Source organism: Myripristis murdjan, chromosome 3 (genome assembly GCF_902150065.1).
Source record: "Myripristis murdjan chromosome 3, fMyrMur1.1, whole genome shotgun sequence".
NCBI classification, from domain to species: domain Eukaryota; kingdom Metazoa; phylum Chordata; class Actinopteri; order Holocentriformes; family Holocentridae; genus Myripristis; species Myripristis murdjan.
Genome location: NC_043982.1, coordinates 21,597,550 through 21,624,942, shown reverse-complemented (window position 1 = coordinate 21,624,942; position 27,393 = coordinate 21,597,550). Strand labels below are relative to the sequence as shown.

General features: G+C 40.8%; 1 protein-coding gene across 1 annotated transcript; it reads right to left on the bottom strand.

The window, feature by feature from the left end:
* Positions 1–6,213: 6,213 nt before the first annotated feature.
* Positions 6,214–12,158, bottom strand: irx6a (iroquois homeobox 6a). Its single transcript, XM_030047027.1, has 7 exons — positions 11,820–12,158; positions 10,332–10,610; positions 9,433–9,542; positions 8,866–9,161; positions 7,869–8,537; positions 7,441–7,552; positions 6,214–6,780 (listed from the first exon to the last, which is right to left on the bottom strand). Exons 1-6 carry the CDS (start codon positions 11,883–11,885, stop codon positions 7,446–7,448), a joined length of 1,527 nt encoding a protein of 508 aa, XP_029902887.1. The 5' UTR covers positions 11,886–12,158; the 3' UTR covers positions 6,214–6,780; positions 7,441–7,445.
* Between the last annotated feature and the right edge of the window lie 15,235 nt (positions 12,159–27,393).

Below are 27,393 nucleotides of genomic sequence, written 5' to 3'. Positions count from 1 at the left end.
AACCCAGATAAATGGAGTTTAAGGTGAATGTACGTAGCCGCCAATCCATCACCTTGACCTTCACACTGTTTCTTTCGGCACAGTTTCAGTGTCAAGCTACTGCCTGTTTCAGTCACATATTCCATCTCCTGTTTCATGCGATTTGCAGAGTTTCATATGAAGTGCATTACTTTATGTAACTATAAAACATATGAGATCAGATCAGCCTGGCAGGGCAGGGTGTCTGTCACTGCCACCATGTACTGTTTCACACTTAAACAGGAGTGAGGGAGTCTCCCGTGGCTTGTAGGGAGTGTAGAATGGGATTTATACCAGAGAGTTTTGTGGTCAGGCTGTGACGTGATACATGCTGTGCGAAAGCTGTACGGAGACCCAACAGCAGGCATTAAAGGCCAACAGATGCACAACAGAAAGGGAAGAAAAACAGAAGGAGAGGGGGAGATTAAAAAGGAGATGCAGGGGATTATTGAAAGGGTTTAAAATGACACAGAAGATTATTCTGATGTTAACGACGTCAACTCAAGGTCACCGACAGAAAACTGCCAGTCCAGCAGACAAATATAAAAGAACAAACAAGATAACAGGAACAAGAGTGCACTCAGTTTTGCACTGTGAGGGTACAATGTAGGGATTCAGGCCCCAAATGAAAGCTCCTCTTGTTCTGGCATCCAGTGAGAATTTATTTCATTGTGCGTTCTTGTTGGTTTGCCTTTTATCTTGTGATTGGGGCTTCTTGACCTGCTTATTGCCATATGTGTTCAAACATGGGAATCCTTGGTCACATTACCCCCAGTGTACCATTTGCAGTCTTCCCAATGCTTACAGATGGTCCAAGGAGTGAGCTTGACCTTGCCCTCTGGATAAGTCGAGGAATTGACATGAGGAAAGAATACCTCCCTTGTGTATGGACAGTCTATGTTTTACATCCCAACCTTTCCTTCACGCTGAGTCAGGCTCTGGCATTAGGCAGGCAACAGTGGCCACAAAAGTAAGGATTTTAAGCTTTGTTATCAAGGGTGACCCTTGCTTTCATAGTATCACTTGAGCCTGGATCTTGGCGTTCCATTCACAATTAAGCAGCAGCAGCTGGTCAGTGAACTGAGATGAAAGACGAGGGAACCCAGAGCCACCAAAACCACAGGCTTTGATTCCCATACTCAACAGGTCAGAGGAGACCCTGAGACTCCACTTACTCTGAGGGGACTGAGACCCACAAATGAAAAAAACAAGGCCCTGGGAAACGGCAGTGCTGACATCACCTTTTGCCAAGCTCCAGTCTGGTACATTAGGATCAAGTTTAGGACACTTATGGAGAGGGCAGAGGTGCTGGAGTAGATCAGCACACCCAAAGAGGAGCGCTGACGGCGGAGTGGAGGCCTGGATTTTTCGAGCAGGGCCTTGTGCCAGGAACAGTGCAGGTCAAACAGAGGGTATAGAAAGAACCAGGGGTCGTAATGCAACGTCCACCCAAACTACACAAAGCCAGCTTTTCATCTCCTCTCTGGCCATTCCACCAAGTCCATAATTATCTTTGACAAAACTCATTAGCAGGGACCTTGTAGCGACATCGGCAACCAGGAATTCCATGGAGGGAGACATGCACACAAACAATGTCCCACACACATTTCGTTGCGCCCTTTGACAAAATGTAATGAAGTGTGTATATTGTCCCCCTCATCTGAACTCTGAGCCATCGGTACAAAGACTTTGTTTTATGAGCCCTCTTTGCCCAGCGTGGGACACATCAAATGGCACCTCCATTTTTGCTCTTTTATCAAGTTTGGGGGCAGTTTGTTGTTTGAAATGTTGTTGTTGTTGTTGTTATGCCTCCTATTAGTATGAAGGAGCCAATGCTGTCATGTCAGAATAATTCATGTTCTTTTACATCACAGGCACATGCTCATTATCAATACACAATACAAGCACATGTGATCTTTTCAGGTCTTCCTTTCATGCAGCTGAAAATATACAGATTTACTTTTGACTGACATAAAGAATGAGACTTTTTCCATTTGTTGGGGTGTGTATTACAAGTCTATTTTGCCTGTATGGTTCCATTTTAGGTATTAAGCTGACAGTCATACAGAGTCTTACAAGATGTGCAACAGTAAAGGAATAAGTGGAATAATTTTACAAGTGGATCTAAATAACTGCACTCAGTACATCCATTGCTCCCAGCCATTTCAGCTGTCAAAGTTTCTATTCATGCGGATGATTTGGCAGACTTGTCCTTGAACCCAGAAGTGCTAAAATTCACGCATATACAGTTTCCCTCAGTCTGAAAAACTCAAGGAAAAAAAAAGAATAAGCATTCACACTTACTTTGGAAGTTTCCCCCTTCTCAGCAGTACTTCTGACAGTGAAATTAAAAAATATCTTTTACTCAGAAATTTGGAGGAAGTAAAGCTTATATGCTCTAAATTCATGAAACATGATATGTTTAACTTCTTAAGACTATTCAGTTGGTCATTTTATTTATCATAGATACATTTGACAGTACCTTAGCAAATGAACGCTCTTTGAACAACGTTGGAGCACCATGTACGAAAACACAGTGCCCCTGTGTCGATTTAACGCTAATGGAAGGCATGTGTTAAATGTCAGCACTACACTCTGTAAATCTGACCACTGTTTTGCCTCAGGCAAAAATGCAGATTTGCAGATTTGGGAGAGAAATTGTAAAGATAGCAGGCTGTGATGGACAAACAACATAGCAATAACAGATTAATCTTACTCATGAGCTTGATCCTACTCATTTCTGTCCATCTATCTATCTATCTATCTATCTATCTATCTATCTATCTATCTTTTTCCCCTGTAAAAAAGACGGTTACAAAGCTGGCAAGAAGAAACATGTAAATCATTGGATAAAGAAGCCAATGAAAATAAACTAAAAATAATAAAGAGTTTTTCCCTGTCTTTCTGGGTTAAGATGGGAGGTTGAGGTTGGGTAACACTCTACCCTAAATAAACATGTCCACATGCTTAACATGTGTTACAGCAAATAAACAACACAATTTAATGAAATGTGTTCCTCCAAGTGAATGTGTTCCAAACCTACACCAGGCTTTACAGTGCATCTGCCATTTCTTAGGGTGAGCTTATTGACTTGAAAAGAGCACTGGGTGAGAAGAGGCAGCTTGGCCCAGGAAAGGCCCGCGCTAGATCCATGATCCATGGCAGTGGGAGGGTTTGACAAAATGGCAATCCACAGTGAAGTTCTGAAAGTGTTGGACGATAACCCACACACACTGGCAAGGCCGAGGAGCGTTATAACGCCATCAGACTTCATGCAAGGGATTGTCACGGATTGATATTGTCAAACCTATTTAAGTATTCATGTTTACTATAGCTTGTTTTTTGTTCGCATGTTTGTGTCTCATTCAAAGATTATCTAAAATCTGTTTTGGATTATGCAAACAGGCTCCTCAGCCCCCCACCCCTCCATGAAAAAGTAATTTGCTGAGTGGAACAAATGAGTTAGGGTGATTTAGTTGTGCATATATAGGCTACCTAAGGTACTTATTGTTCTGAAGCATTGTAGTTTGCCTCAGATTTCATGTCTCGCCTCAGATTAAAGATGTCAGACAAACATCTCTGACATCTCTGTGCTGTTTGGCTACTATCACCCCCTCCCCACCACCACCCCCTTTCCCACTCTCCTTCCCAAGACACACACACACACACACACACACACACAAACACAAACACACACACATGCACATGCACAGTTTGTTGTTGTTAATTGTTTGATTTATGCATTTATCTATGTATCTGTCCATCTATCGATCTAGTTTTTCAAAGGTGGTTTCTCATTTTTCTGGAATTTTTATTTATATAGGTTCAGCAGTCTGAATAACAGCATCATAAAGCTGTTGCCCCTTGGCGTCCAGATTAAGTTAGATTTACAGTAGGGTAATGTTACCCTTAATTCTCTATTTACTGTGAAGCTGCTTTAGCTGTATGTAAAACACTGTGTACGACAGACTAATTGATCTGTTAGCTGCCTCAGACAGCGGCTGCTGGATGAGTCCATCGTGCCATTATCTAAGGTTTCCCTCAGGTATATTGCTGTGGTGGTAATCCCATTGCGCATGCATCATTACCTTCAATAATGTAAGGCAGCTTTTCTTTAGAGCCCCGGGTTTAATTAACTTTGGCTTTAAATATTTTATACACGCCTACCCTACATCTTAATGTAAAGAGCAACGCATATTCGTGAAGTCATGACTTGTTAGCACTGAGGAGACGAGAAATCCCGCGGTATCCTTTTATTCATTAACTGGCGCACTGCATGTTGCTGTATAGGCCTATATGTAAGGCTCTCAAGATGCCTTTTAAGATGTGTAAAAGATAATATCAATTCAGTGAATTGGCAAATTCATATATTTCCTCATCATAACAATCTTAAGTTGATTTAATTTCATGGTTTTTATCGCGATTTAAACTGCATTCCACATCTAATCCCGACCCTTAAACTGAAAGAAAAGACAGGGAGAAAACAGTAAAACAGCCGTAACTGACCTTCAGTAGAAAATAAATTGTTAGAAGATAGCCTACCAGTCGTTAATTGGTCATCTTTGTTTCTTCTGACAGTTAAGATGTTGATGAGCATAATTAGATTCAGATCTTTATTGTTTAAGTCACATCTTAATGTAGGCTGTTTTATTTGTCTTGTGTCTCTGTTTTTTTCTCCAGGACTCTAAAAAAAATAACCTTAATATATGTCTGTGAGGATTCTCAGTCGTCCCAGTCATAGTATATCAAGAAATATGACTTACTGCTTCTTAATAAACCTTGACATATGTGGTGACGCTGTTATTCGCCCTCAATGGTGCCGTTATTAATTCCAGCATGTAGGCCTGTTATTGCGTCTCACCTTAACACAGAAGAGAAAATTGAACAGGAAAAAAAAAATTCTAAATATGTGATTATTTCTGGCCCTCTTCATCCTTGTCATGTAGATGTGCCTGGATTTACCACACCCTATCTCCATGCATTGCTGATTGGCCAAGGACACAAGTGCGATGACCACAGAGCCTCTGAACTGCCCCACCGAACCTAATACTTTTATTACAAGCATAATCCCTCAAATTCGACCTTAAATGACTTTTTATGCCCCACTAAGCTGTAGACTGTCGGAATTGTGTCTTGTGGTCTAGAATTATATTTATCCCAGTAATATGTAGCTACAGGACGAAAATATAAATTACTGTCTGTCTAAATGAAGTGGGAAAAAAATACTGCAAATGGGTTGAGATAATTCACTTGTTTCCAATGTTTTCGACCGGTGACAGATAATAAGAGACGTCAAGGCATTGCAGAGTTAGTTAGATCGACCAGGCTATAAGGAAAACGACTTAATACAAATCTTGAAACGATTTTATTTGACCTGGAAACAAGTGGAATTATACTGGCGATAACCCAACTTGTTGTATTTTCTATTTTGTGTCAAGCAGGCAAGCCGCTCAAACGTTATTATTTGAGCAAGTTAAACAAGCGCATTTTCATTTTTCTTATTGGGCGGTACCCCAAAACAGGTCAGGAATCTATGGGAATTAATTGTCAAGACGGATATAACGTATAATTTGTGTAATTGGCGTCAGAATCCATATTTCCTCAGAAATTAGAGTCCTTTATAGTTGACACCATCCTCCGTCATTTACGGAACTATTTTATATGTTAGTGATGTGGGCATCAAAAAGTTTCTTCGACCATCAGGGCGCATCACAGATTGCACAGTGATCATCAGCAGTGTGTAGGAGATAGCCTTTAACGAGATGGACGACAGGCAAAACAGTCAGATCAAAGATGCTTTGATGGACTGTGCGAATTTGTCTTCTGGGTTTGATCCTACAAATGACCTTTTAATAAACACAGTGTTAAGTTATTGCAGCGACTCGCTACACAGGGGACAAAGCAGCATTCATCCTATATTTCTGCCTCGTTGCTCGCCTTGAACAGTAACAAAGTGTTTGATGCCACTAGTGATTAGATGCTGACAATAGAGAGATGATGTCCCCTTTCTTCCACGACTTGTGGATTTCACTCACGTCCTCTTCTGAATTATGACCTTCCAACAGTGCTGCGGTTTATGCGCCGAGTCAAGATGATAAACTTTGATCAAATGCAGCTCCTCAAATGTTTTAATTGGCCGACTGAACGTTCAGCTCTATAAATAACCATGACACACAAAACAAAAGCTCTTGGAAAAAAACAGCATTCTTATAAAATATTTCATGAATGGCAAACACAGAATAAGCTCACATTTAAACACAATGACAAATTCTCCAGGGCCACACGCAACGTAGCAGATCCAGTCTTTTTATGTGTCAACTTTATGTCCGACAACAAGCATTTGTCTTTTTAAATCGGGCCACGCAGCCACAGTGAAACGCAACATGTAACAAAACATTTAAAGGAGATACTAAATGAAATAATTAAACACTTAAATAAAATAAATAAATAAATTAAACAGACCAGATAACAAATACGTAGATAAATAAACACGTTCGCTACACTACACGATTGCCCATACACAATTTCGGCCAGTTTCAATCGGCCATTCTCATACCTTTGCATCTAAAATTCTTGCATAAAGTCATCAACACCATAAAAACAACATTGTGCAAAATTATAGCCACGTCCACAGTTTGAGTTGTCAGTTCTCACTTCAGCAGCGCCAGGTAGTTCCCATGTGTCATATTCAGGCCGCTTCTCGACCAGTGTGTCCTTTAGTGCATAATAAATGTCCAAATATTAAATACAGCTGCCAGCGATCTGGAAGAGAAAAAAATAAAAAATGAAATTATCAGCTTGGTTGAGAAGGAATAAACATCTTCTCCTTTTTTCTTTATTAAGTCTCGTTATTAAGAGAATTATTTTAGAGGGAAATGTTTTGGTTATATCCTAATCCACAGTCATATTCGATGCAATAAAAAGTCAGTTCTTTTAGTAATTTCTACTAATAATTTGATGGTTATTATTATTGGTTACATCATGCCTTCTTGTTAGTAACCTCCAACATCTCTTCTTGAGGCCCATATATTATAATAAAACATGACAAGGCATGATAATTTGACTGTTGCTTGATAACTCAGCACTTGACCCTTGTTACATTATGTGAGTGAGTGAGTGAGTGAGTGAGTGAGTGAGTGAGTGAATGAGTGAGTGAGTGTGGATCAGTGTGTGTGTGTGTGTGTGTGTGTCTACACCTACGTATCTATACACACCTATTTGTGTTGAAGCATGGGAGAGAGAGAGAGAGAGAGAGAGAGAGAGAGAGAGAGAGAGAGAGAGAGATCTCCTACCCTTCTGTGTTTAAGTGTCTATGCACTGTATGGCTTGGGATGTGTACTCCTGTGTGTGTTTGCGTGAATATGTGCAGGGCAGCGATTGCTTGTGACTTCACTCATTTCATCTGTGTGTCTAGAGGCTGACCTGCTTCACCTCTTCATCACCGGTCTGAATGCAGTGACCTTGTCATCCTGTATGGTCCCGCAGGCTTCGCTGAGGTCAGACGACTCTGTCTCTGCCTTGCCTCCAGAGAACCCTGCACACCCAGATAAAGCCACATCTAAGAAACTTGCTTCAGGTTGCTGCAGGTTGGCTGACTAAAACACAGTCCAAGTGTCAGTCTTAACCCTTTGCCTCACAATTCTACAACATTTCACAGTAACATGTTTATAACAGTAATGATGAACAGGTGATATTAAAACACTAATTTTGCAATCAACATAATGCAAATTACTATATGCCTGTCTGTCAATAGCAGTAGGTAAACATGTCATATTAATGAAAGATTATAAACATTATTCCAGCAAAAGACAATGTGTGGAACTGTGCAGGTTTCATAAAATATGGCATACCTTCGATAGTGGAGTACTGACATGTGTCTTGGAGTGCTGAGTATGAGGAACAGTGCAGCTGGAGGCCCTTATGGCTGTAACTGCCTGTGCCGTAGACTTTTGAGTGCAAAGGTGGGCCCTCCTGGAAGGGGTTCTCAGCATTGGTGACACTGCTAGATTCATGGAGGCCCCTTATACCCCCACACTGTCCAACAGAAGCCCCAGGGAGCCTGGTGCTCTGGAGCTGGCAGTCCCCGGCCGAGTTGCCTGTCCTCAGCTCTGAGCCATGCTGTGGGCTCAGGATAACCCCTGAGGCCGCTGTACGAGCCAGAGACCAGATCCGTGGCTTGTCTGATGCTTCGAAGTGGGACAGGGACACAGTTCCTGTGGGGACTGTTGTGGAGGGGGACTTAGACACCGCAGGATCCAGGAAGTCAGAGGGAAGAGGAGGGAGCGTGACCCCGCTCTTGATGGTGCAGGGGAAAGGATGGAAGCTGTTAGCCAGGCTCAGGTGCAGCTCAGAGCTGCAGTCTCTCTTTTGAGGGCCCCCAGATAGCGCCATGGCCCGCTCGAGGTCCTGCTCATCTGGAGTCACTTTCTCACAGTCACTGTCCAGCTTATCGCAGTCTTCCTCCATGTCCTCCAGGTCACTCAGACGCAAGTCCTTCTCATCTTTGCAGTCACTGGAATCTAAATAAAATAAACAACAGGCATGGCAGTGTGAGAATTTGGGTAGTAATGTTGAAAGAGTTGCCATTGTATTGTTACTTTAATTGAATAGAAACATCTTTTTGTCAGTAAACATCTGAACAGACTTCTGACTCTGCGCCCCATTTTGTTACCTGTTAGTAGGAACTTCAGCAATCTAGATTGCCTTAAAAGTTTAGACTGTACATTTGAAGTGAGGACAACAACTAACACTGTTTTTCTTTTTCTTTCCTTTTCAACTCAGAAAGCTTAAGAATGCTTCAGCAACTGGTTGTATTTTTTCCCTATCAAGTAATAAAAGGATGAGTACCTTTGGTGACGCAGTCTTGGTCACTTTTGTCAATATCATCCTTCCTGTCATCGTTGGCCTTATTCTTTGGTGACCAGGTCATCTTGTTCTCCTTCTTTAGCCTCCTCCTGGCATTGGCGAACCAGGTGGACACTTGAGTGAGGGTCATCTTGGTGATGATGGCCAGCATGATCTTCTCACCCTTGGTGGGGTAGGGGTTCTTGCGGTGCTCATACAACCATGTTTTCAAGGTGCTGGTGGTTTCCCGGGTTGCATTCTTTCGTCTGGCTGTGCCATTAAAGTCTACAGACCCATATCTGGTAAGGAACACACACAAACACACAGACTCAAACGCTAACCATTACCACTGTTAGCATCATAAACGATTCACTGAGACGCCATATAGTTCCCTAGAGAGTATTCTGAAAAATATACAGTTACACTCTGACCTCTGATCTGAAAGTGTCATATTCCCTCAGTGAAATGGTGCTTACATAAATCAACAATACAACTCAGTGGTAGACTGCTTGTAGGTAGGTTTGCTCATGCTCAAAGGACACAATGGACAAAATTAAAAGTGGACCTTACCTGTCATATTGATACTGGCCCAGTGAATGGTCATATGGGTAGTATGCAGCAGTTTGAGTGATGCCAGAGTGCAAAGTGCCCGTACTGTCCTTAATGTCATATTGCGGATTCTGTAAATGAGAAGAAAACTGTTACAAGGATCTTATTCCAAGGATATTTTGCATGTTTCCTCAATACGTTTCACAAATTATCCCACAGAAAGAAAGCGTGACATTTAATTATCTTTATTTTTAACAAAGCTTAATCTGACTGGAGCAGGAAGGCATTTATATATCCTCACCAAATATATATATATATATATATATATATTTTTTTTTTTTTTTTTTACTTTCTGTCAGCAAAGAAAATGTGCTATATGATCAATTTCCAAAGCACTGACAGGAAATATTAGCTCACTTGATTTCTGCATTGATTGTTAAGGCAACCACAGTATACAGAAATTAGGAGGAAAGACAAATAAAAGTTGCACTGCAAAAATATCCATCTTAACAAGTCATTTAGCCCACCCTTGAAAACTTTATCAAGTGACAAATCTGCCAAGGGGCTGATATAATTTTCCTTTCATCCAAAGCAGGTTCAGCTGTTTCAAGAACAAAAATAGTGGCAATGTCTTGAAAAAGGTAGATCACTCCACTACAGAATAAAGAAGATGACGATTCAGGAAAATCCTTGTGATAACTTGCTCTGCATTGCATCTGCACAAACTGCTGAAACTGCTGCCTCATCCCACTGACAGTATTTTTCATTTGTTGTCATGAAAATACACAATAGTGGATTAAACAGCTTGTCGAGATGGATATTTTTCAGTGTGAGATTAATTGATCACCAAGACCCGGTTGATCGATCTGGAGGAGCCAGCCTCCTCCCTTTCGCATCAGATGAGGCAGAAGTGCACCCACCAGAGTGGAATAGATAGCGGATGGGTCGGTGCTGTAGGGGAAGTAGTTGGCGTAGTTCTGGCTGGCGGCGGCCGCTGCAGCGTAGGGAGAGCTGTACATCCCCAGCGCCGCGTTCAGCTCCGTCCGGCTGCTCGCCAGGAGCCGGTTCTCGTAGGACGGGCAGCAGAAAGAGGCGGCGGCGGCGGCAGCAGCGGCGGTCTGGGAGCCGCCTGTCCCGTCAGAGACCGACCTGGAAATCGAATCGCAGCAAGTCGTACTGGGGTTTGCCGACACGAAAAACTGCATGAAGAGAATCGTGGATAGACATGGTCATTGGCTGTTTTGAGCTCTTACTGTATCTGGATGTCTGTGATAGCTCTGAGGTGATAGTAGGTGATGCACTGCAAAAAGATATCCATCTTAACAACTCGGTCAATCTGATGTGGAGTCTGAGCCTGATTTGTCTTAAACCAGTGGAGGGGGGAAAGCCTGAGATGATTTTACTTGTTTCCAATGCGAGCCAACTTCTTTTAAGAATTCCCTCGGAGCAGGTGACATTGTTTTTAAACTACAGCAGAGTAATCTCACTTATTTCAAGTCATATGTTTCCCAAGAATTCTTGGAATAAGTGAAAGTGCATTGCAAACAAGTGATAGTATCTCATCCAACCGGCGCACTTTTCTCACTTGTTTAAAGATTTTTAGATTTATTATGCAACTGTGCATAGGATGGACTTTTTTCAGTGTGTGATATTCAGGTAAGATGGGGAATACCATCGCGCGAATCCGTGCGTAAAAGTGACCAGCTATATTTTCTCATCGCCTTCAAAATTATAATTTATGGGCAAATAACAGTGTACAGAGGTGTAAGTATCCAGTGAAAAATATATTTCACTTTCTAAATATTAAAACTTGATATATATTGTGTGGTCCAGTATATCACTACTGAGCGAGGAAAGTCATTATCTAGATAAAAGTTGAGCAATAACTTTGCTTGGATAGTACCCTAACTTTCGTTCCTTAATGGATTTGAACTTCTTCGAACTTCTCATGTGGAGTATTTTTTTTTCTAAACAAGTCAAAGAAAAGCTTTAATTATTTTTCGAGCCTGCAAAATAATTCAATTTGCCCAACATCACTCTACATGTTTCCATTATTTGAATAGAAAGATTGTGAATGTGTACAGCATACATAACAGCGCAATTACACCACGTAGTCTGTAATAGGTGACATTCATCTCTATTGTCATCAGAATAACACGTGAGTTCATTCATAATTCAGTGTAATTGGACATGGGTGCGTGTATATCGATATTTGGTTGAACAACAGAAAACACCAAAAGTAAATAGTTGTCAATACTGTCAAATAAGTAACTCATGAATTGCTCATCTTATTAGAAAAAAAATTCTCTGAGTAGTGATGAACGAAAACATGAAAAAACAAACAAACATATTTTTGTACATGTACACCAAAGTTATGAGAAATTAAAAAAAAAAAGATATTGTCTTACCTGTGAAGTTGCATTGTAGGGGTATCCAAACTGCGAGAAAGACATTGCTGCTTCTTTTGTAACCATCAGCAATATTCTTCACCCTTGATCGATTGCAACCAATTCTACTTCAAATCCACCGTCTTACACACATTTCCACGCACGGCCTTTCGCTCAATAATAGATGACTGCACTCATAGGAGGGAGACTTTAGGCAGGCACCAGCTGCAGATTGTTTTATATGAATGAATAATCCCCCCAAAGGACCTGATAAGAAATGAAATTAAGCGTCATTAAGTGCAAAAAATGTTGTTGTGTTAGCTGAAGGAGGCTTAAAGGATAACGTAAGTCTTGCAAGATATGGACTCTGCTTGTGCTATTATTTGTGGCTCTATAGTTCTTTAGCATTCATCCATGCAAGGGTATCAGCGTGACGTCATTGTAATCCCGGAACGGCAGGGTACCAGGGATAGAATAATGTCTTTGCCAATCACGTCCAACACTGGGTTTTCTTAAGGTGCACTGTACACAGCCTTGTACCTCTGTGTGTAATAGAATTCTTCACCGATTTACCGATAAAAGAAAGACCAAAAAAGTATTGTGGCATTAAATTGTAGCATGGCCCATACACTCCCTTTGTAAAACACAAACAATTCAAGCCAAACAGCATAAAGCATGCAAAGCACATTTTGGCAGTATTACCAGTTATCTCAATCACAATCAATATTATTATAGTCACGCATATATGATATGCTATGTATACACAATATCTGAGATGATCTATTTTAATTAATTTATTTACAAATTAAAATCACATATCTAAGATAGTATCCAAAGTGTTTTGTGAACATATAGTCTAAAATCTTACAGGAAGTGTTTCCTATATTGTATGAGAATAAAAGCTGGTTGAGTTCCACTTTTTTCCCTCGACCTCTGTTCGCCTCTGGCTGTCTGGCCAGAAGTCCAACCCGGAGTTAATGACGATGATGTTTCTATCTTTCTCTATTAGAGAGAGGGGCAGTCCCAGCAGGAACGAATAGAGGGGTTTTTGGCAGGTCAATAGACCAGTGATTGATGCGCGCCTGGAGACCTACGTGACCATTACGCGTAATGCGTAATTGTATCAATTAACAAATGGATACATGCCCTTGTTTAACCAACGAGTAACAGAGTGAAAATATGCCTTAGAGGTGAAATCCGAAGAGCTGGGCTGAAAAAAAGAGACAGTGGAAGCCCCGCTCTCCAGTCTAATTAAATATCCTTGGATGGGGGCGACGAGAATTGCATTTTAATTGAATGATGCTCACTTGAAAGATGGGGAAGGAATGAGGCTGCCTCTCAGTGAATGAAACGAGAAATAATTTTAAGCTTTATTAGATGAGCAACTCAGCCATCACCACTTCTCTCTTTCTCATATACATAAACAAACAATGCCCCCCCCTCCTTGTATGGGTGTGTGGAGTGGTGGTGCGGGGTTGATGATCTATTATTTCCGCCGTAAATATTTGTATTAACAGTGACAGCGATGATCAGTCCTACTGGGTCATATGATTCCGGCTATGCCGGATTGTACAAGGTCTCTATAGTCACGACTAATCCCGTGTGCCAAATATCCCGGTGTCCTGCCTGTGCAGAACTGATGAAATTGCCGTCTCCTTCCCTGGAGATGCATCTGCGATTACGGCCTTTCTCTCCGAGGGGCGCTAAAGAGCCGCGTGTCGAGGAGGAAACCTCTCGTCAGATATTTACCAAGGAGATGAAGTGGACAGAGTGGTCATGGTCCAAGCTCAGTGAAGTGCCATTTTTATACACCCACAGGCTATAGTGGCTCGCACGCACGCACGCACTCAGCACGTCGCTGGTTCTGACAAGTGCTCATTGCCCCTGACAGCTTGTGTCCTATAGGCTACAGCAGTGATCTTAGTGGATAACACCCTGTTCTTCAGCAGCATTTCTTGCAGTGCCAAACTGCATCAGAGGTCTGGCCTTGTAGAATTGTGCTTTGTCAATAAAAAAATTCTTTCATTTGAATATGTCCCTGCGTTCTGTGTGACTTTCAGCTGCTACTTCCTTTCATAATATTTCAAATGAGAACCAAGGCCATCGTTCACTGAGAATTTCTTAGGGGTCACAAATTCATACTAGCATGTCTACGATGCAAACTACTCAATAGCATATATAATACGACCAGAAATTTATTTAATAGCAATCAACTTTATCGTTGAAGGAGCTAAAACACAAAAGAAGAGCATTTACCAAAGTTGTTGACACAATTAAAATCTCTCATAACTGTAGACAACAGATGAAACACAACCAATGTGTTTTTATGTGAGAGCTTAGATATCAAATATCTGAGAGGGCAAGAGCCCCCTCAGATATTTGATATCTAAGCTTTGATATCGAAGCAGCAATCAGCAAAACTTAAAACATTTATGTGTGTAATTTTAACCTAAATATATCATTCAAAATTCTGATGGCATAGTATAATAGCTGTAGGAAAATGACACCACTCTGGTAAAAAACTGGTATTATTCTATATGTGTTGTGTTATGTGCGTTTCACTTAATCTATGTGTGCTGGGGTATGATTTGGTGCAAAATGTGCATTGACTCATGGTACATAGGAGATAATCTATAGGCCTACACCAAAACAGGAAGAGGACCACTTCACTGTGTGTTTGTAACATGAAAGTATTATATTCAAAAGGAGCAAATACACAGACAAGTACATATGCTGCACAGTCCCACAGTACCTTGCTAGGCGCGCAGCATCAGCTGTTCCTGTGGTTGAAGTTACAGCAGGCCTGGAATATTTAGGATAACCACATATTTCACCAATGTATTGTCAAGAGGAATAGATCCATATTGCTACACTCCAGTAGCTTAGCTGTCTTTCATTATCATAGTAGAATGTTTGCCAGAATATGTAGCTCGCTGCCCGAAGTGGTGAGTCTTGTTGCACCAACTGTCGTAAAATACCACCACTAAGGGACACAAGTGGTCACCACAGTCAGCTAGTGTAAGAAAAAAAAAAACAACAACTGGCAGTAGTTTGAAACACTCTCAACATTCAATTCCGTATTTATAAATAATATCAGAATGTATCATCTAAAGGGAATGCATGATTTCATGCCCAGACAGTTATTATATAGGGGAATGTGCACACAGGGAAGGCTGAAACAAGCTAAATGTAATTGCACACTTGTGGTTGATGCATTTCACAAGGGCAAGCATGATGGCCCAAGTGCATATGGACTGACTCATGCATAATGCATGTCCAGCAGTCAGTGTGGATCTCACAGAATCAGGCCCAAATGAACACTAATTGTAATGGCACACTGACCAGAATGCCCTTCTCTCTAAAATGTGTTACATCTCCACAATGAGACAATCTTTTGCAGTGTTTTGTCTGGGTTATTTAGTAGCTCACATTCTAACAAGGTTTTGTTTATTTCAGCCAACAATTTTTTGTATCCTCTCTTTCACAGATGTTTCGGTATGTTTGTACCTCAGTATTGTTTAACTGAGTAGAAAAGTATGCTCTCTTTTGGGTGGTTATTTGGTAAACTTCATGGTTTTCAGAATTTTCCCATGCAATCTTTGTCTCTGACCATACTTGGTTTACGCAACATTAGTAGCATTTTCCACTGAAATCAAACAGCTTATAGTGAAGCAGCTGGGTGGTTTAATGAGAAAAGAAACTACCTTTCAACCACAGGACCCAGGTTCCAGCACTGTGTCAGCACTTCTCTTCACTTCACTTTTTTTTTTGTGTGTGTGTGTGTGTGTGTGTGTGTGTGTGTGTGTGTGTGTGTGTGTGTGTGTGTATTTTTTTTTATTTATTTATTTATTTATTTATTTGTTTGTTTGTTTGTTTGTTTTTTTGTAGAGGAATCCTTAAGTATACTAGTTTTGTTGTTATTACTGGTATTAGTTGCATTTACATTTTGTTCTTGACATATGGTCACCTAATTTCCAAACTTTTCCTACTCTTAACTTACTGGGTTTGAAAAATTTAGAACACATTATGTACTAACAGATCAAAATAGTTTTTTGAAACTAAGTCTTAATATTTTACCTTTTTACTTCACTCAGTTTTTCTGTTTTCTTTGGAGTGCCAGATTGGCTTCTCATTCAGGGCAATACAAGAAACACCAGAAATGAAAATACTGCAAGTCAATGTACTGTCATTTTTTGATTATCTGAGTTGTCATGATAGAATAAAGTATAGCTGACTGGTAAATGCAGCAGGTTGAAACAAATTCTTACAATTAAAGTTTGTATAAATGAAGTTTGACCCTGGACAGGCCATGCTATAAAAGACACCTCTAATGGGACATGTATTTATTCAAGTAATTTAACAATAAGCAAGTAAAAACATCCACTATCTCTCGTTCTAACTGCTGCTCTTGGTTACTAATGAGACCAAGTAATGCACGCCTCTCCCATTAGAGGCATCACTGGGTAGGAAACAAAAAACCCACACCCTAGAAAGGTTAAGTCAACACTCTATGGCTCCCAGCCCTATTCTCCTACTTAATACATTTCCTATGCTGACTTAATGAACCACACAAAGCCTTGCTGGTTTTTCATAAAATGGGGTGGTGGTGGTGCTGGTGTATGAAATGGTAATAAGGGCAGGCAGACGGAGAGACTGAGAGAGAACCCGGAGCCAAGCAGGGGATGAAGCAGCACCTACCTGGAGGTGTGTGATCTCATTAAAGCCAAATTGGTATATGCCAATGAATCCATGGTGCTTGTGATCTGGAATTATTACATGAACAGACACACACACGCACACACATGCACACACATACACACACGCACACACATGCAACCATGAAAATTTCCCTCATGAGGAGCATTATTAGTACTGCTAAATTATCCAAAATGGAAAGAAAAGTAATAAATATTGTAATGAGGGAGAATGAAGTGATGGAGGATGTGGTCACAGCAGTGGCCGGTTAACACTAAAACAAACATCTCCAGGCTGGTGAATAATTACAGCGCACAAGAGGGAGTCATTAAAGCTTTATCAAACAGAGAAAAAGGATAGGGGGAATGTGATATCCTGACGACAGTTTCAATAAATCAATCATAAACCTGGCATCAAAAAGAAAGGAGTGTGTGACAACATCATAAGTTTGATCCCAGTGTAAGTAGTGCTGTGTACTGTTAAAGGACAAGTTTGCTATTTTGGAACCTAGGTCCTATTTACAGATTGTCTGGCATCATCCTCAGAAATAGAGACCATCATTTCACTGGTTGCTTCAGTATTGAGCCTGATATCAATGTCCTGCAGGCTCCCACTCAGCTGCAAGAATGGATAATAACAATGGCAAACAAATATGACTTTGAAAAACTAAGATAACATTGATTTTCTGAAACAGTAAGATTGGTGTAGACTTGTACCAATATCAGAATGTTTTCCTGAAAAAGGTATTGCAAACCAAGTATTTTGCCAATAGTTATTGACTCAAACAGTAGTGTTGTTTTGTGACTTGTTTTGGCTGCGTTTGCATAGGACTCTGCTATGCAGAGTCTCACTGCAGCGCAGAAGTTTACGAAAGGTGGTGCTTGGTTTGTGAAACGAAGTAGTTCTGTTCCAGACGGCACAGTTCTATTGATTTAATGATCGGTTTGCAAACCCCTTTTCAGGAGAACATTCTAAGAGTAAACATCAAGTTTCCCATTTCAGAAAAGCAAAGTTGTCTTAGCTTTTCAAAGCCATTCACAAATGCCACATTTCAGCCAAGTGGGAACCTACAGCACATCACTATCAGGCTCAATACTGAAGCAACCAGTGAAATGATCTTCTTCAGATGATCTACGAATGATCTACATGTGAGGATGATGTCAGATCATCTCCAAACAGCTAAGGCTAGGCTCCAAATGACTCTAAAAAAATGTAGATACATAGATAGATCGACAGATCGATAGATCGATAGATAGACATTTGGCTTTGCAGTTCACAATCTTAACATCAATTAAAAAAAAATATTTTACATGAATGGACAGGCATAGTTTGTATTTCATTTGAATCCTCATTACTTTGATTGCTTGGAGTCAAATGTTTAACTCAAACAAACCCCAGGCATTTTGTGTTGTGAGATGCATATCCCAGAGGCCCCTGGGGCTCCTGGGAAGGGAGAGAGAGTTTGGGAGAGAGAGGGAAAGAACAAGAGATACAGAAAAGAGTGTGTGTGTGTGTGTGTGTGTGTGTGTGTGTTTGTGTGTGCGGGCTGGCAGAGTCCCCTGGAGGCTCTACTGTAAAGCTATCATCAGTGGTGGTGTCAGGGATTTGTAGCTTGTCACTGTGTGTGTGTGTGAGAGAGAGCGAGAGAGAGCGCGCTGGCAGTGACTCTGGGAAATAACTGCTTATGGAGAGAGCCTTGCTTGCTCGGCTTGTGTTTGGGGATGTGTGCTGTAGGTGTGTGCGTGTGTGTGTGACAGAGAGAGAGAGAGTGTGGAATATGTGTCTATTTTCTCCCCGGGGTGTCTGGAGTGTGTGTATGGATAGATTGTGGGTTGATGGTATGAGTTGAAGTATTGTGAAGGATCCATGTGCCGTCTTTTATCTCAGGGCCTTAGGCTCTGCGTCTGTGTGTGTTCTTGTTGGCAAGCAGCGTATACGAGTTTATTCTGGGTGTGTCAGACCTGCTGTGGTGGCGTTGCATGGGTCTGTGTCTCCTCGTGCATTAACGTTCATGTTTGGACATGAATATGATCAAATATGTATTTTCAGACCCCACAAATGGAGCGTCTGTTTGCCATGTGTAGGCTACCTCCCTGCTACTGTGCCTGTGTTTGTGTGTGTGGTCTGTGCTGAGATGGATGCTGACTTAAGACCAAACTTTCCTTTAAGGCATAGGGCCAGCAGTAGCAAAACACTACTTTTGGGTAAAAACATGTATCTGTGAAAAAAAAAAAAAGAAAGAAAGAAAGAAAAAAAAAGTTTCTCAGGAATGAGGAATAAAAATCTTATTTTCTCATCAGTGAGCATGTAATTTTAAAATCATACAATAGGGTTTGACTGGGTTTCAAGGGCCCAAGGGTCATGAAAGTCACTGAACTCATAAATGACCATGTCAGCTTTGAATTGAAGGAAGAAAAAGGCAAAAATTACAGTTACATGGTTTCCTCCGGACAACAGCCACAAAAACCCACAGCACTGTCGCCGTCCATCCTGGGACCCACAGCGGCAGAGAGATGGTTCCTATTACTGTCACTCCAATTACCGGCCACAGCACAACCACTGCTGTCAACACCAAATAGGTCATGGCATACATTATCATGGCAGCTATCATTTCTCTCACGTACAGTATAACTCAGCACAGTATATCTCTGAAAAAAAAACTTCAACAAATGGTCATCAAAAATGGCAAATGTTATCTGTTATTATCAATTAACTGTTGGGTCAAAGAGATCCTAGGTTGTGTTATAACAAGGCTTTGTTATCACAGTTGGGTGGATCATTCTGTTAAACTCCTGCAATTGGCTGAATCAGTGAGCTCTGCACTTCAGATTAAGAACATTTTGTGATAAACAGTGGCCTGGATAGTGGTCAAAGGTTTCTTTCAATATCACATGTGAAAGACCACTGAGAAAGGAATGTATATGTATGCCAGCTTGCTCCAGTATAACCACTAGGAACTAGGAAAAATATGCAAAAAATACTGACACAATGCAACAGGCAAGTTGGTTGCAATATTGTCCTTGTGGTTTTAGCTGTCTTTGTGAAAATAAACTATGCATGCACACATATATATCCAGACGTGGGGAATGTGATGAGAAGTGGTCTACATCATGAGGAACTCTCCATTATAGAAGACAGTGCTCTAGGCTGACTGTGTCTGCTGAGACAGACAGAAAGGCCTGGCCCCATCTGGTCTTGGTTCAGTCTGGTTTACTGAAAAGTGGTGCCAATACAAATAGCTGTGCTTGATGTTTGTTTGCATAAATTGTTTTGAAAGGCTTCACCAAGAGTTTTTTGGGTGGATTACGGTGGGGAAGTGGGGAGCCAACCATGGTGGAATAATCCTCACTGAGCTGACAGTTAGATTTGCTCTTCTTTAAAAATAAAAAAAAGATTGTTTTGGAGTTTTCTTCTCGGTTCCTGGCAGAGAGTTTGGACTGTGAACTTTTCAGTGGGTTTTGTACGTGTATCTTGTGCATGTGTGTGTATATAGGATGTGGGTGTGTGACGATGGAGGATGCTGAGCTGCTCTCTCTTCTTTCCTAACATAGCGGTGTCAGTTTCAATAACATCAGCCTAGCCTTTAACACATGCTAAAAGTTCAGGAGAAAGTTCAGAGCGCCTATGCAATGTAAGGAAAATGTCTCTCTTCCCAAAGCGTTCGCCTACCACTCTGATTTTGGTCCCATAGGTCAAGGCAACACCAAAGGAAGGAAAATACAAGGTTATGTAGTGAGGTGAATTAGGCTTGTATTACACAGATGAAAAAATGTAAGCCAAGATTTATCTTTCATTATTGTGCACACATTTTTTTGTTTTGAATTTTTACCGCCATCCTAGGAAAAAAAGGCACAGGGCAACCAATTGGTAGTCATCATCACTTAGCTCTGGTTATGCTACAGGTATGAGAAAATTGACCTGAACGCTTTCATGTGCAGGTAAGTGTGCCGGCTCAGCGCTAACTGATACCAGACAGATTGCTAGGTAAGCTTTACAGATACCCAGGCCCTGGAGTTCCAGCCAAAGCCTCCTCTAGGATGGAAATCACAATTCCACCAATGACAGTTCAATCGTCTGGGCCCTCTGTTACTCATTTGCTGCTCAGCCAGTGGAGGTCCTTCCATGCTCGACTCCCAACTAGATCCAGATGGGGCTAAAAATATTTTCTTTGCAACATTTGTCTATGTCTCCAGCTCTTCTACAGCCACTTCGTGTCAGCCTGCAGGACCTAATGATGCTTTATTTCCTCGTCCATAGACAGAATCCTGACATTTTGGGGAGCTTGCCAAGCTCACCATTCAAGTGTGAGGCAGCATGACAAGATGCTGCTTCCCTTATTTTTTTTTTTTGACTTTCCTCACAACTGAGATCTGGCCAGAAGCTAATTGCGAGTTCTATCTTCTAAGTTGCTTTTTTTCTTATATACTCAAGCCACAAAGTTTTATTGCTGCCAAAAGGCATGCAAAACTCCATGGCTTCTGCTTCAGTAGAACTGACGACTTCTTACCATTTGCTTATTATTTCTCAAGTGTTTTGATCTTGATGTTAGCCTCCTCCACTCAATCAAATGTGCTATTGACATCTAGGCCTGACCAGACTTTTTTCCGTCTGTCGCCAAATCTGGATCTACCTTTAAAAAAAAAAAAAAGAAAAGAAAAGAAAAGAAAAAGAAAAGCAAAAATGGGGCTCCCTCAAATCCATCTAACTTAGAAGCAGATGTTACATGGCTGCCAACATCAAAAGGTCTTGTTAACTGTAGAAAAGGTGAAATCATATACCTTTGATTGGCCTGTTCGCTGGTTAATGTAAACGGGCTTGGAACATGGCTGCCGAGTGAACCCTGACCCTGGCTTCGTGGCCAATACATCATCAGCTTTCATTTAAAGAAAAAAAAAACAAAACAAAGACACACTGTAGTTTCATCTTTGGCTTGTTAAGGCTAATTTCTGATTTGCAGATTGTCAAGCTTACTTTGGAGAAAGCCACAAGGCCCGGATCAGATCATCAGAGGGCCCCCCTGCTCTGCAGTAAGATGCTCACCTCTAAATGAGGGGGCAGTATCCTTGAAATGCATCTCGGCTCCTATTAGGATACTGTTTCCCCTCATCTGCTCAAGATGTTTTCCATGTTGAGGTAGCGATATCCAGTTTGTAGTCATGCATTCTATTTATCTCAAGGACATTCATATTTAGACAACGACAAGGGGTAAAATATGGAGAGAAAAGTTGAGTGCATGGCAGGGTGGGGGTAACAACATTCCTTTCAAAAATATGGTGAATGAGGGTCCTTCAACAAGTGTTGTATTTACATTGCTCCTGGGAAAACAAATTGACACAGGCGGAGTCTGAGGGGGCTATAAAACAGCTCTTTGGTAAGGATCACGGCTTAAATTCCAAGCGTCAAGCACAGCAGTTTCACCCCAAGGTGTTGAGAGTAAATATACAGTGTTACCTTTAGGCTAACTAGGGGAAAAAACACTCAGAGAGATTGAAGCACACATCACTGACAGACTAGAGTGAGCGTTTCACTTTGGAGCAGCAGAAATGAGAACAAATGATAACACTAATAACGTCTATTTGTCTGGTGCTTTTTGCTGAGAAACAAAACATGCACATGAAACCATTAGTGATGTAACAAAAGAGAAGTTGTATGGTAAGCACCATTAAGCCCATGCTAAGACATCAGACACAAGACAGTGTAAAAGTAATATTATCAAAGCAGCACACATCCATCAGTTTTTCATATATGCTTATATCTATTCAGGGGGCTGGAGCCTATCCTAGTATTCACTGGGCATGGAAACACCCCAAACAGGTTGTTGGTCCGTTGCAGGGCTTACACACAAACTCACTCACACATTCATAAATACACATTCAAAGTCATAAATTCACCTGACCGGCATGTCTTTGGTAGCCTTACAACGCCAACCACTGATCTTATTTCTGCCGTTCATTTTGAAAAACAGAATCTGGGCACGGTTGGGTTCAAACCAGTAGGAATAGGGCCAGCAGCATTTCTGAAAACACAAGCATCTGTTTATCATTAGCAAACTTGTCTACTCCATCTACTACGGCAAACAAACCATATGAGAGCATGAGAGCACTGACGCTAAACACACCGCAGCAACTGTGTTGGTGAAAATCAGCAAGCATATCAGCATGCATATCACTAGCTTGTTAACGTGCTGATAGACAATCCTTTACGTTTTTGAAAGGAAAATCTATCGCATTTTTTTAGATTCAGTGCCTTTGTTGTTTCTTTTTTGCTGTCGTCACCACCTAAACCATGCCTGCAGTTACTCAAAGGACGATGATTTGTCTTCTTCGTGGTTTCGTCCTGGTTGGAGTCCAGATGATTTCACGAGTGAAACGAAAGTGATCTCGTGAAATCAGCTGTGTGTGTGAGGTTATGCTGTTTGACTGTGGGAGGATACCCACACAAACACAGGTAAAAACATGCAAAATCCACACAGAAGGACTGCAGCCAAGATTCAAACCAAGGAAGTGAGTGCAACCATAGAAGGAGATTCAACTCTGACATTGCCACATTTGCAATCACTGGCAAAGAGTGCAAGAGAATGAATGCCCTGATTGAAAAACAAATAAAAACATGAGCTCAGGTCAATTTGACAACTTGGTGACTTTGTCGCTAGATTTAGCGAGTTTACAGACCCCCTTGGTGACTTAATTCTGATCTTTAGGAGAGCATCTGTGTTTGCACACCAATGCAATTTAACGACAACATGATGTTATAAAACATAACAGTAGTCATTCTCGCCGCCAGAGCTGCAAAAATGCATACGTAGTGACATGTTCATTATAGCCGATCCCTAATGATTCCTCTGTTTTAGTACTATGTATTTGGTAATCATGCAAGTCAGCTTGGTATACAAATTAGATGATGACATCACCTATTGACTTCTAGCAACTTTTGGAACTGCCAGTGGCGACTTTCCTTACACAGGAGTTGGCAACACTGGCTCAGGTAATGCATCTCTTTACTGCAGGTGGAGGCACAGAGCAGCTGTTGGTATGATGGGCCACCATGTCTGCACATGTTACCCTTGTGCTCCATCAGATCTGGCCATGAGTCTCTTTAGCAGACTCTGATTGATTTTCCTGTTAGCTTCAGTCATTTTGTCTCTGTCTTCTAAGTCTCTGTGTGTGGTGGTGAGTGTGCATGTGTGTGTGTGTGTGTGTGTGTGTGTGTGTGTGTGTGTGTGCGTGTGTACACTGCTGACTGTCTGGATGTTCATGCTTGACCTTTGTCAATGGGAGAGCAAATGCAGCAGCAGAGTGATACCAGTGTGAGGTCCTCTAATCTGCCCACTTAGCCCTGGCTTTGGGGCTTGCTTCGCTCCACTTCATCTGAAGCTCCCTCATCACATACTGCTGGCAGTAACCTCACAGCCTGGAGCCCGGCTACTCTCACATACACTACTCTCTCTTGGTCTCAGTCTCTGCCACTTTCTGTCTGTATCACTTTCCCCTTCTCCCTTTGTCTTCCTATGTCCCCTCTCTCCTGTTTTCTCTCTCTGGCCCTTGTTGATGTCTCTGTATTTATTTTTTTTGTCAATCTTCTCCTTTTGGTGCTCAGGCTGACTTGACCTGTCTTGTGTACTTTCAGTCTTTGTAAGCACTCTCTATAGCACATAGTGCTTATTTTTACTTTTTTGTACTTAAAATTTGAGATGGGAGCCTGTCTAAATGCACTTATGGTTGAATAGAAGGCTCGTTTTGCCCTTTCCCTTTCCTTAGTCCATCTTGATCTTTGTGTGCCTTCAGTATGTGTGAAAACTATTGTCGCTGTTTTATTATTTCATGATAGAAAAAAGAAAGAAAGAAAAACAGTAAAAAGAAAAATAATAAAAAGCCTAATATATTTGGCAAAGCAGTGACCAGCCTACCCTTTTTCTCAGTTCTTCAAATCTTTTTCTTTTTTAATATCTGTATAGTAAGGAGCATATTTGATGTTTGAGCTCAGGGAGTTACATCATCCCCCAATTCACCTCATAAATAAATAAAGGGTACTACAATTCCGAAAGATCTAAAGAATTTTTAACTTTTTTCCCCTTATTCTTCTTTAAGGTCTATGTGCATAGTTCAGGTTTAGGAATACGAAGCAGCCATTTGTTGGAGGTAATGACATGAGTTCTCAGGCCCTTCTCACCTAGTGAATAGCCTTCACTGCACAGAAACTCCTAACAGAGCTAAGTCCAACTCTCTTTAAATCATCAAAGCGGGCTTTCAATAAAGAGGTGAGTTAAACTTTTATGGTGGTCAAACAAGAGAAAACACAAGATTTGGTGCTCAAATGAAAGCTTCAAGGTTTTTGTTTTTTTGGATCATGGATTACTGAAGAATGCACACTGACTGATAATGATAAATAATTATAATTGATAATTGTTGGTTTATGGGCCTTATTTATGCATATAGTTGCTGTTATTAGAACTGCCAACAAAGTTGGAAAAAAAATATTATGGTTTTTACTCTTTTTTTTTTTTTTTTTTTTTTAGTCTGTTTATTAGAAAGATTCCTGAAAAAATTGAAAATCATTTTAGATGTAGTTGGTGAAGAGCCAGTCCTTGACCCAGATCAGTTAACTAGATTCTGGTGATCTGGATGTCCCACTTGACACAATTTTCAGTTTTTAGCCATAACTATTCTGCAGTCAGATGCTAGTGAAAAAGTCCAACATCTGGAGCTCCTTCACTGGGCCCTAAATAGCATTTAATCAGGAGAGTCAAACCTGGAACACTAAACAAACATAAACTGAAGAATTATTTTATTTATTTTTTTATTTTTTTTAAATGTGTGCTCTAATGACTGACTGATAATATGACATCTAGTCATGAGGCTCTTTCTCCAACCATTGCATTGTTGATGGATGAAAACATTTGTAAATTGTATGTTATTCATAGAGAAGATTGCAAATTTTCTGGTCAGTGTGCTTTTATTTTCAATAACGTAGCCTACATAACTGTGAATAATATATTTTCTGTTCATGCTGTAGAACATCACCCCCTCAGTGAGTATGTTCTAGTGCATGTGTTTATATGTGTGTGTGTGTGTGTGTGTGTGTGTGTGTGTTTGTGTGTGTGTGTGTGCATAACCTCTGACAGAGAACTAGAAATACGACAACAAAATCAACAATAAAGACAGTGATACTGATGCATCAAGAAGACCACAACTTATTCTCATAAATATGCACAAAGCATAGAACCAATCAGCTAACTAAAGAAAAATGAGTGGCCATCATTACTTTAAGAAATGAAGGTCAGTCAGTCCGGAAAATTGCAAAAACTTTAAATGTGTCCCCAAGTGGAGTCGCAAAAACCATCAAGCGCTACAACGAAACTGGCACACATGAGGACCGACCCAGGAAAGGAAGACCAAGAGTCACCTCTGCTTCTGAGGACAAGTTCATCCGAGTCACCAGCCTCAGAAATCGCAAGTTAACAGCAGCTCAGATCAGAGACCAGATAAATGCCACACAGAGTTCTAGCAGCAGACCCATCTCTAGAACAACTGTTAAGAGGAGACTGCGCCAATCAGGCCTTCATGGTCAAATAGCTGCTAGGAAACCACTGCTAAGGAGAGGCAACAAGCAGAAGAGATTTGTTTGGGCCAAGAAACACAAGGAATGGACATTAGATCAGTGAAAATCTGTGCTTTAGTCTGATGAGTCTAAAGTTGAGATCTTTGGTTCCAACCGCCGTGTCTTTGTGAGACGCAGAAAAGGTGAACGGATGGATTCCACATGCCTGGTTCCCACTGTGAAGCATGGAGGAGGAGCTGTGATGGTGTGGAGGTGTTTTGCTGGTGACACTGTTGGGGATTTATTCAAAATTGAAGGTACGCTGAACCAGCATGGCTACCACAGCATCCTGCAGCGATATGCCATCCCATCCGGTTTGCGTTTAGTTGGACCATCATTTATTTTTCAACAGGACAATGAGCCCAAACACACCTCCAGGCTGTGTAAGGGCTATTTGACCAAGAAGGAGAGTGATGGAGTGCTGCGGTAGATGACCTGGCCTCCACAGTCACCGGACCTGAACCCAATCGAGATGGTTTGGGGTGAGCTGGACCGCAGAGTGAAGGCAAAGGGGCCAACAAGTGCTAAACACCTCTGGGAACTCCTTCAAGACTGTTGGAAAACATTTCAGGTGACTACCTCTTGAAGCTCATCGAGAGAATGCCAAGAGTGTGCAAAGCAGTAATCAGAGCAAAGGGTGGCTTTTTGAAGAAACTAGAATATAAAACATGTTTTCAGTTATTTCACCTTTTTTTGTTAAGTACATAACTCCACATGTGTTCATTCATAGTTTTGATTCCTTCAGTGAGAATCTACAATGTAAATAGACATGAAAATAAAGAAAACGCATTGAATGAGAAGGTGTGTCCAAACTTTTGGCCTGTACTGTATATACATATATACATACATACATACGTACATACATACATACATACATACATACATATATATATATATATATATATATATACACACACACACACACACACACACACACACACATATATATATATACATACATATACATATACATATATACACACACACACATATATATATATATATATATATATATATATATATATATTGATTTATTGATTTATTTATTTACCCACCTTCATGCCATTGAAGATTGTAATTTTTTGCTTAAAAATAAGTATTTAAAACTGCTCTGGATGTAATGCTGTCATTGTATACTGTAACATTTTAAGAAAGGTCAGAAGACCGAAACTTTGACTTAACACAGATACAATCACCACATGCATGTCTCCAGTTTCCTCTTTTTTTCCCTTTTTGTGTTGCCTATCAGCTCAACAGTTTCTTGTAAATTCCTCAGTGACAGTGAATCTGAGTCGAATCTGAG

Coding starts and splice junctions, on each gene's coding strand:
- irx6a (XM_030047027.1), bottom strand. CDS start 11,885: ATGGTTACAAAAGAAGCAGCAATGTCTTTCTCGCAGTTTGGATACCCC. Junction 9,543..10,331: donor CCGCTATCTATTCCACTCTG/GTGGGTGCACTT, acceptor TCTCATTTACAG/AATCCGCAATATGACATTAA. Junction 8,538..8,865: donor CCAAGACTGCGTCACCAAAG/GTACTCATCCTT, acceptor TATTTTATTTAG/ATTCCAGTGACTGCAAAGAT.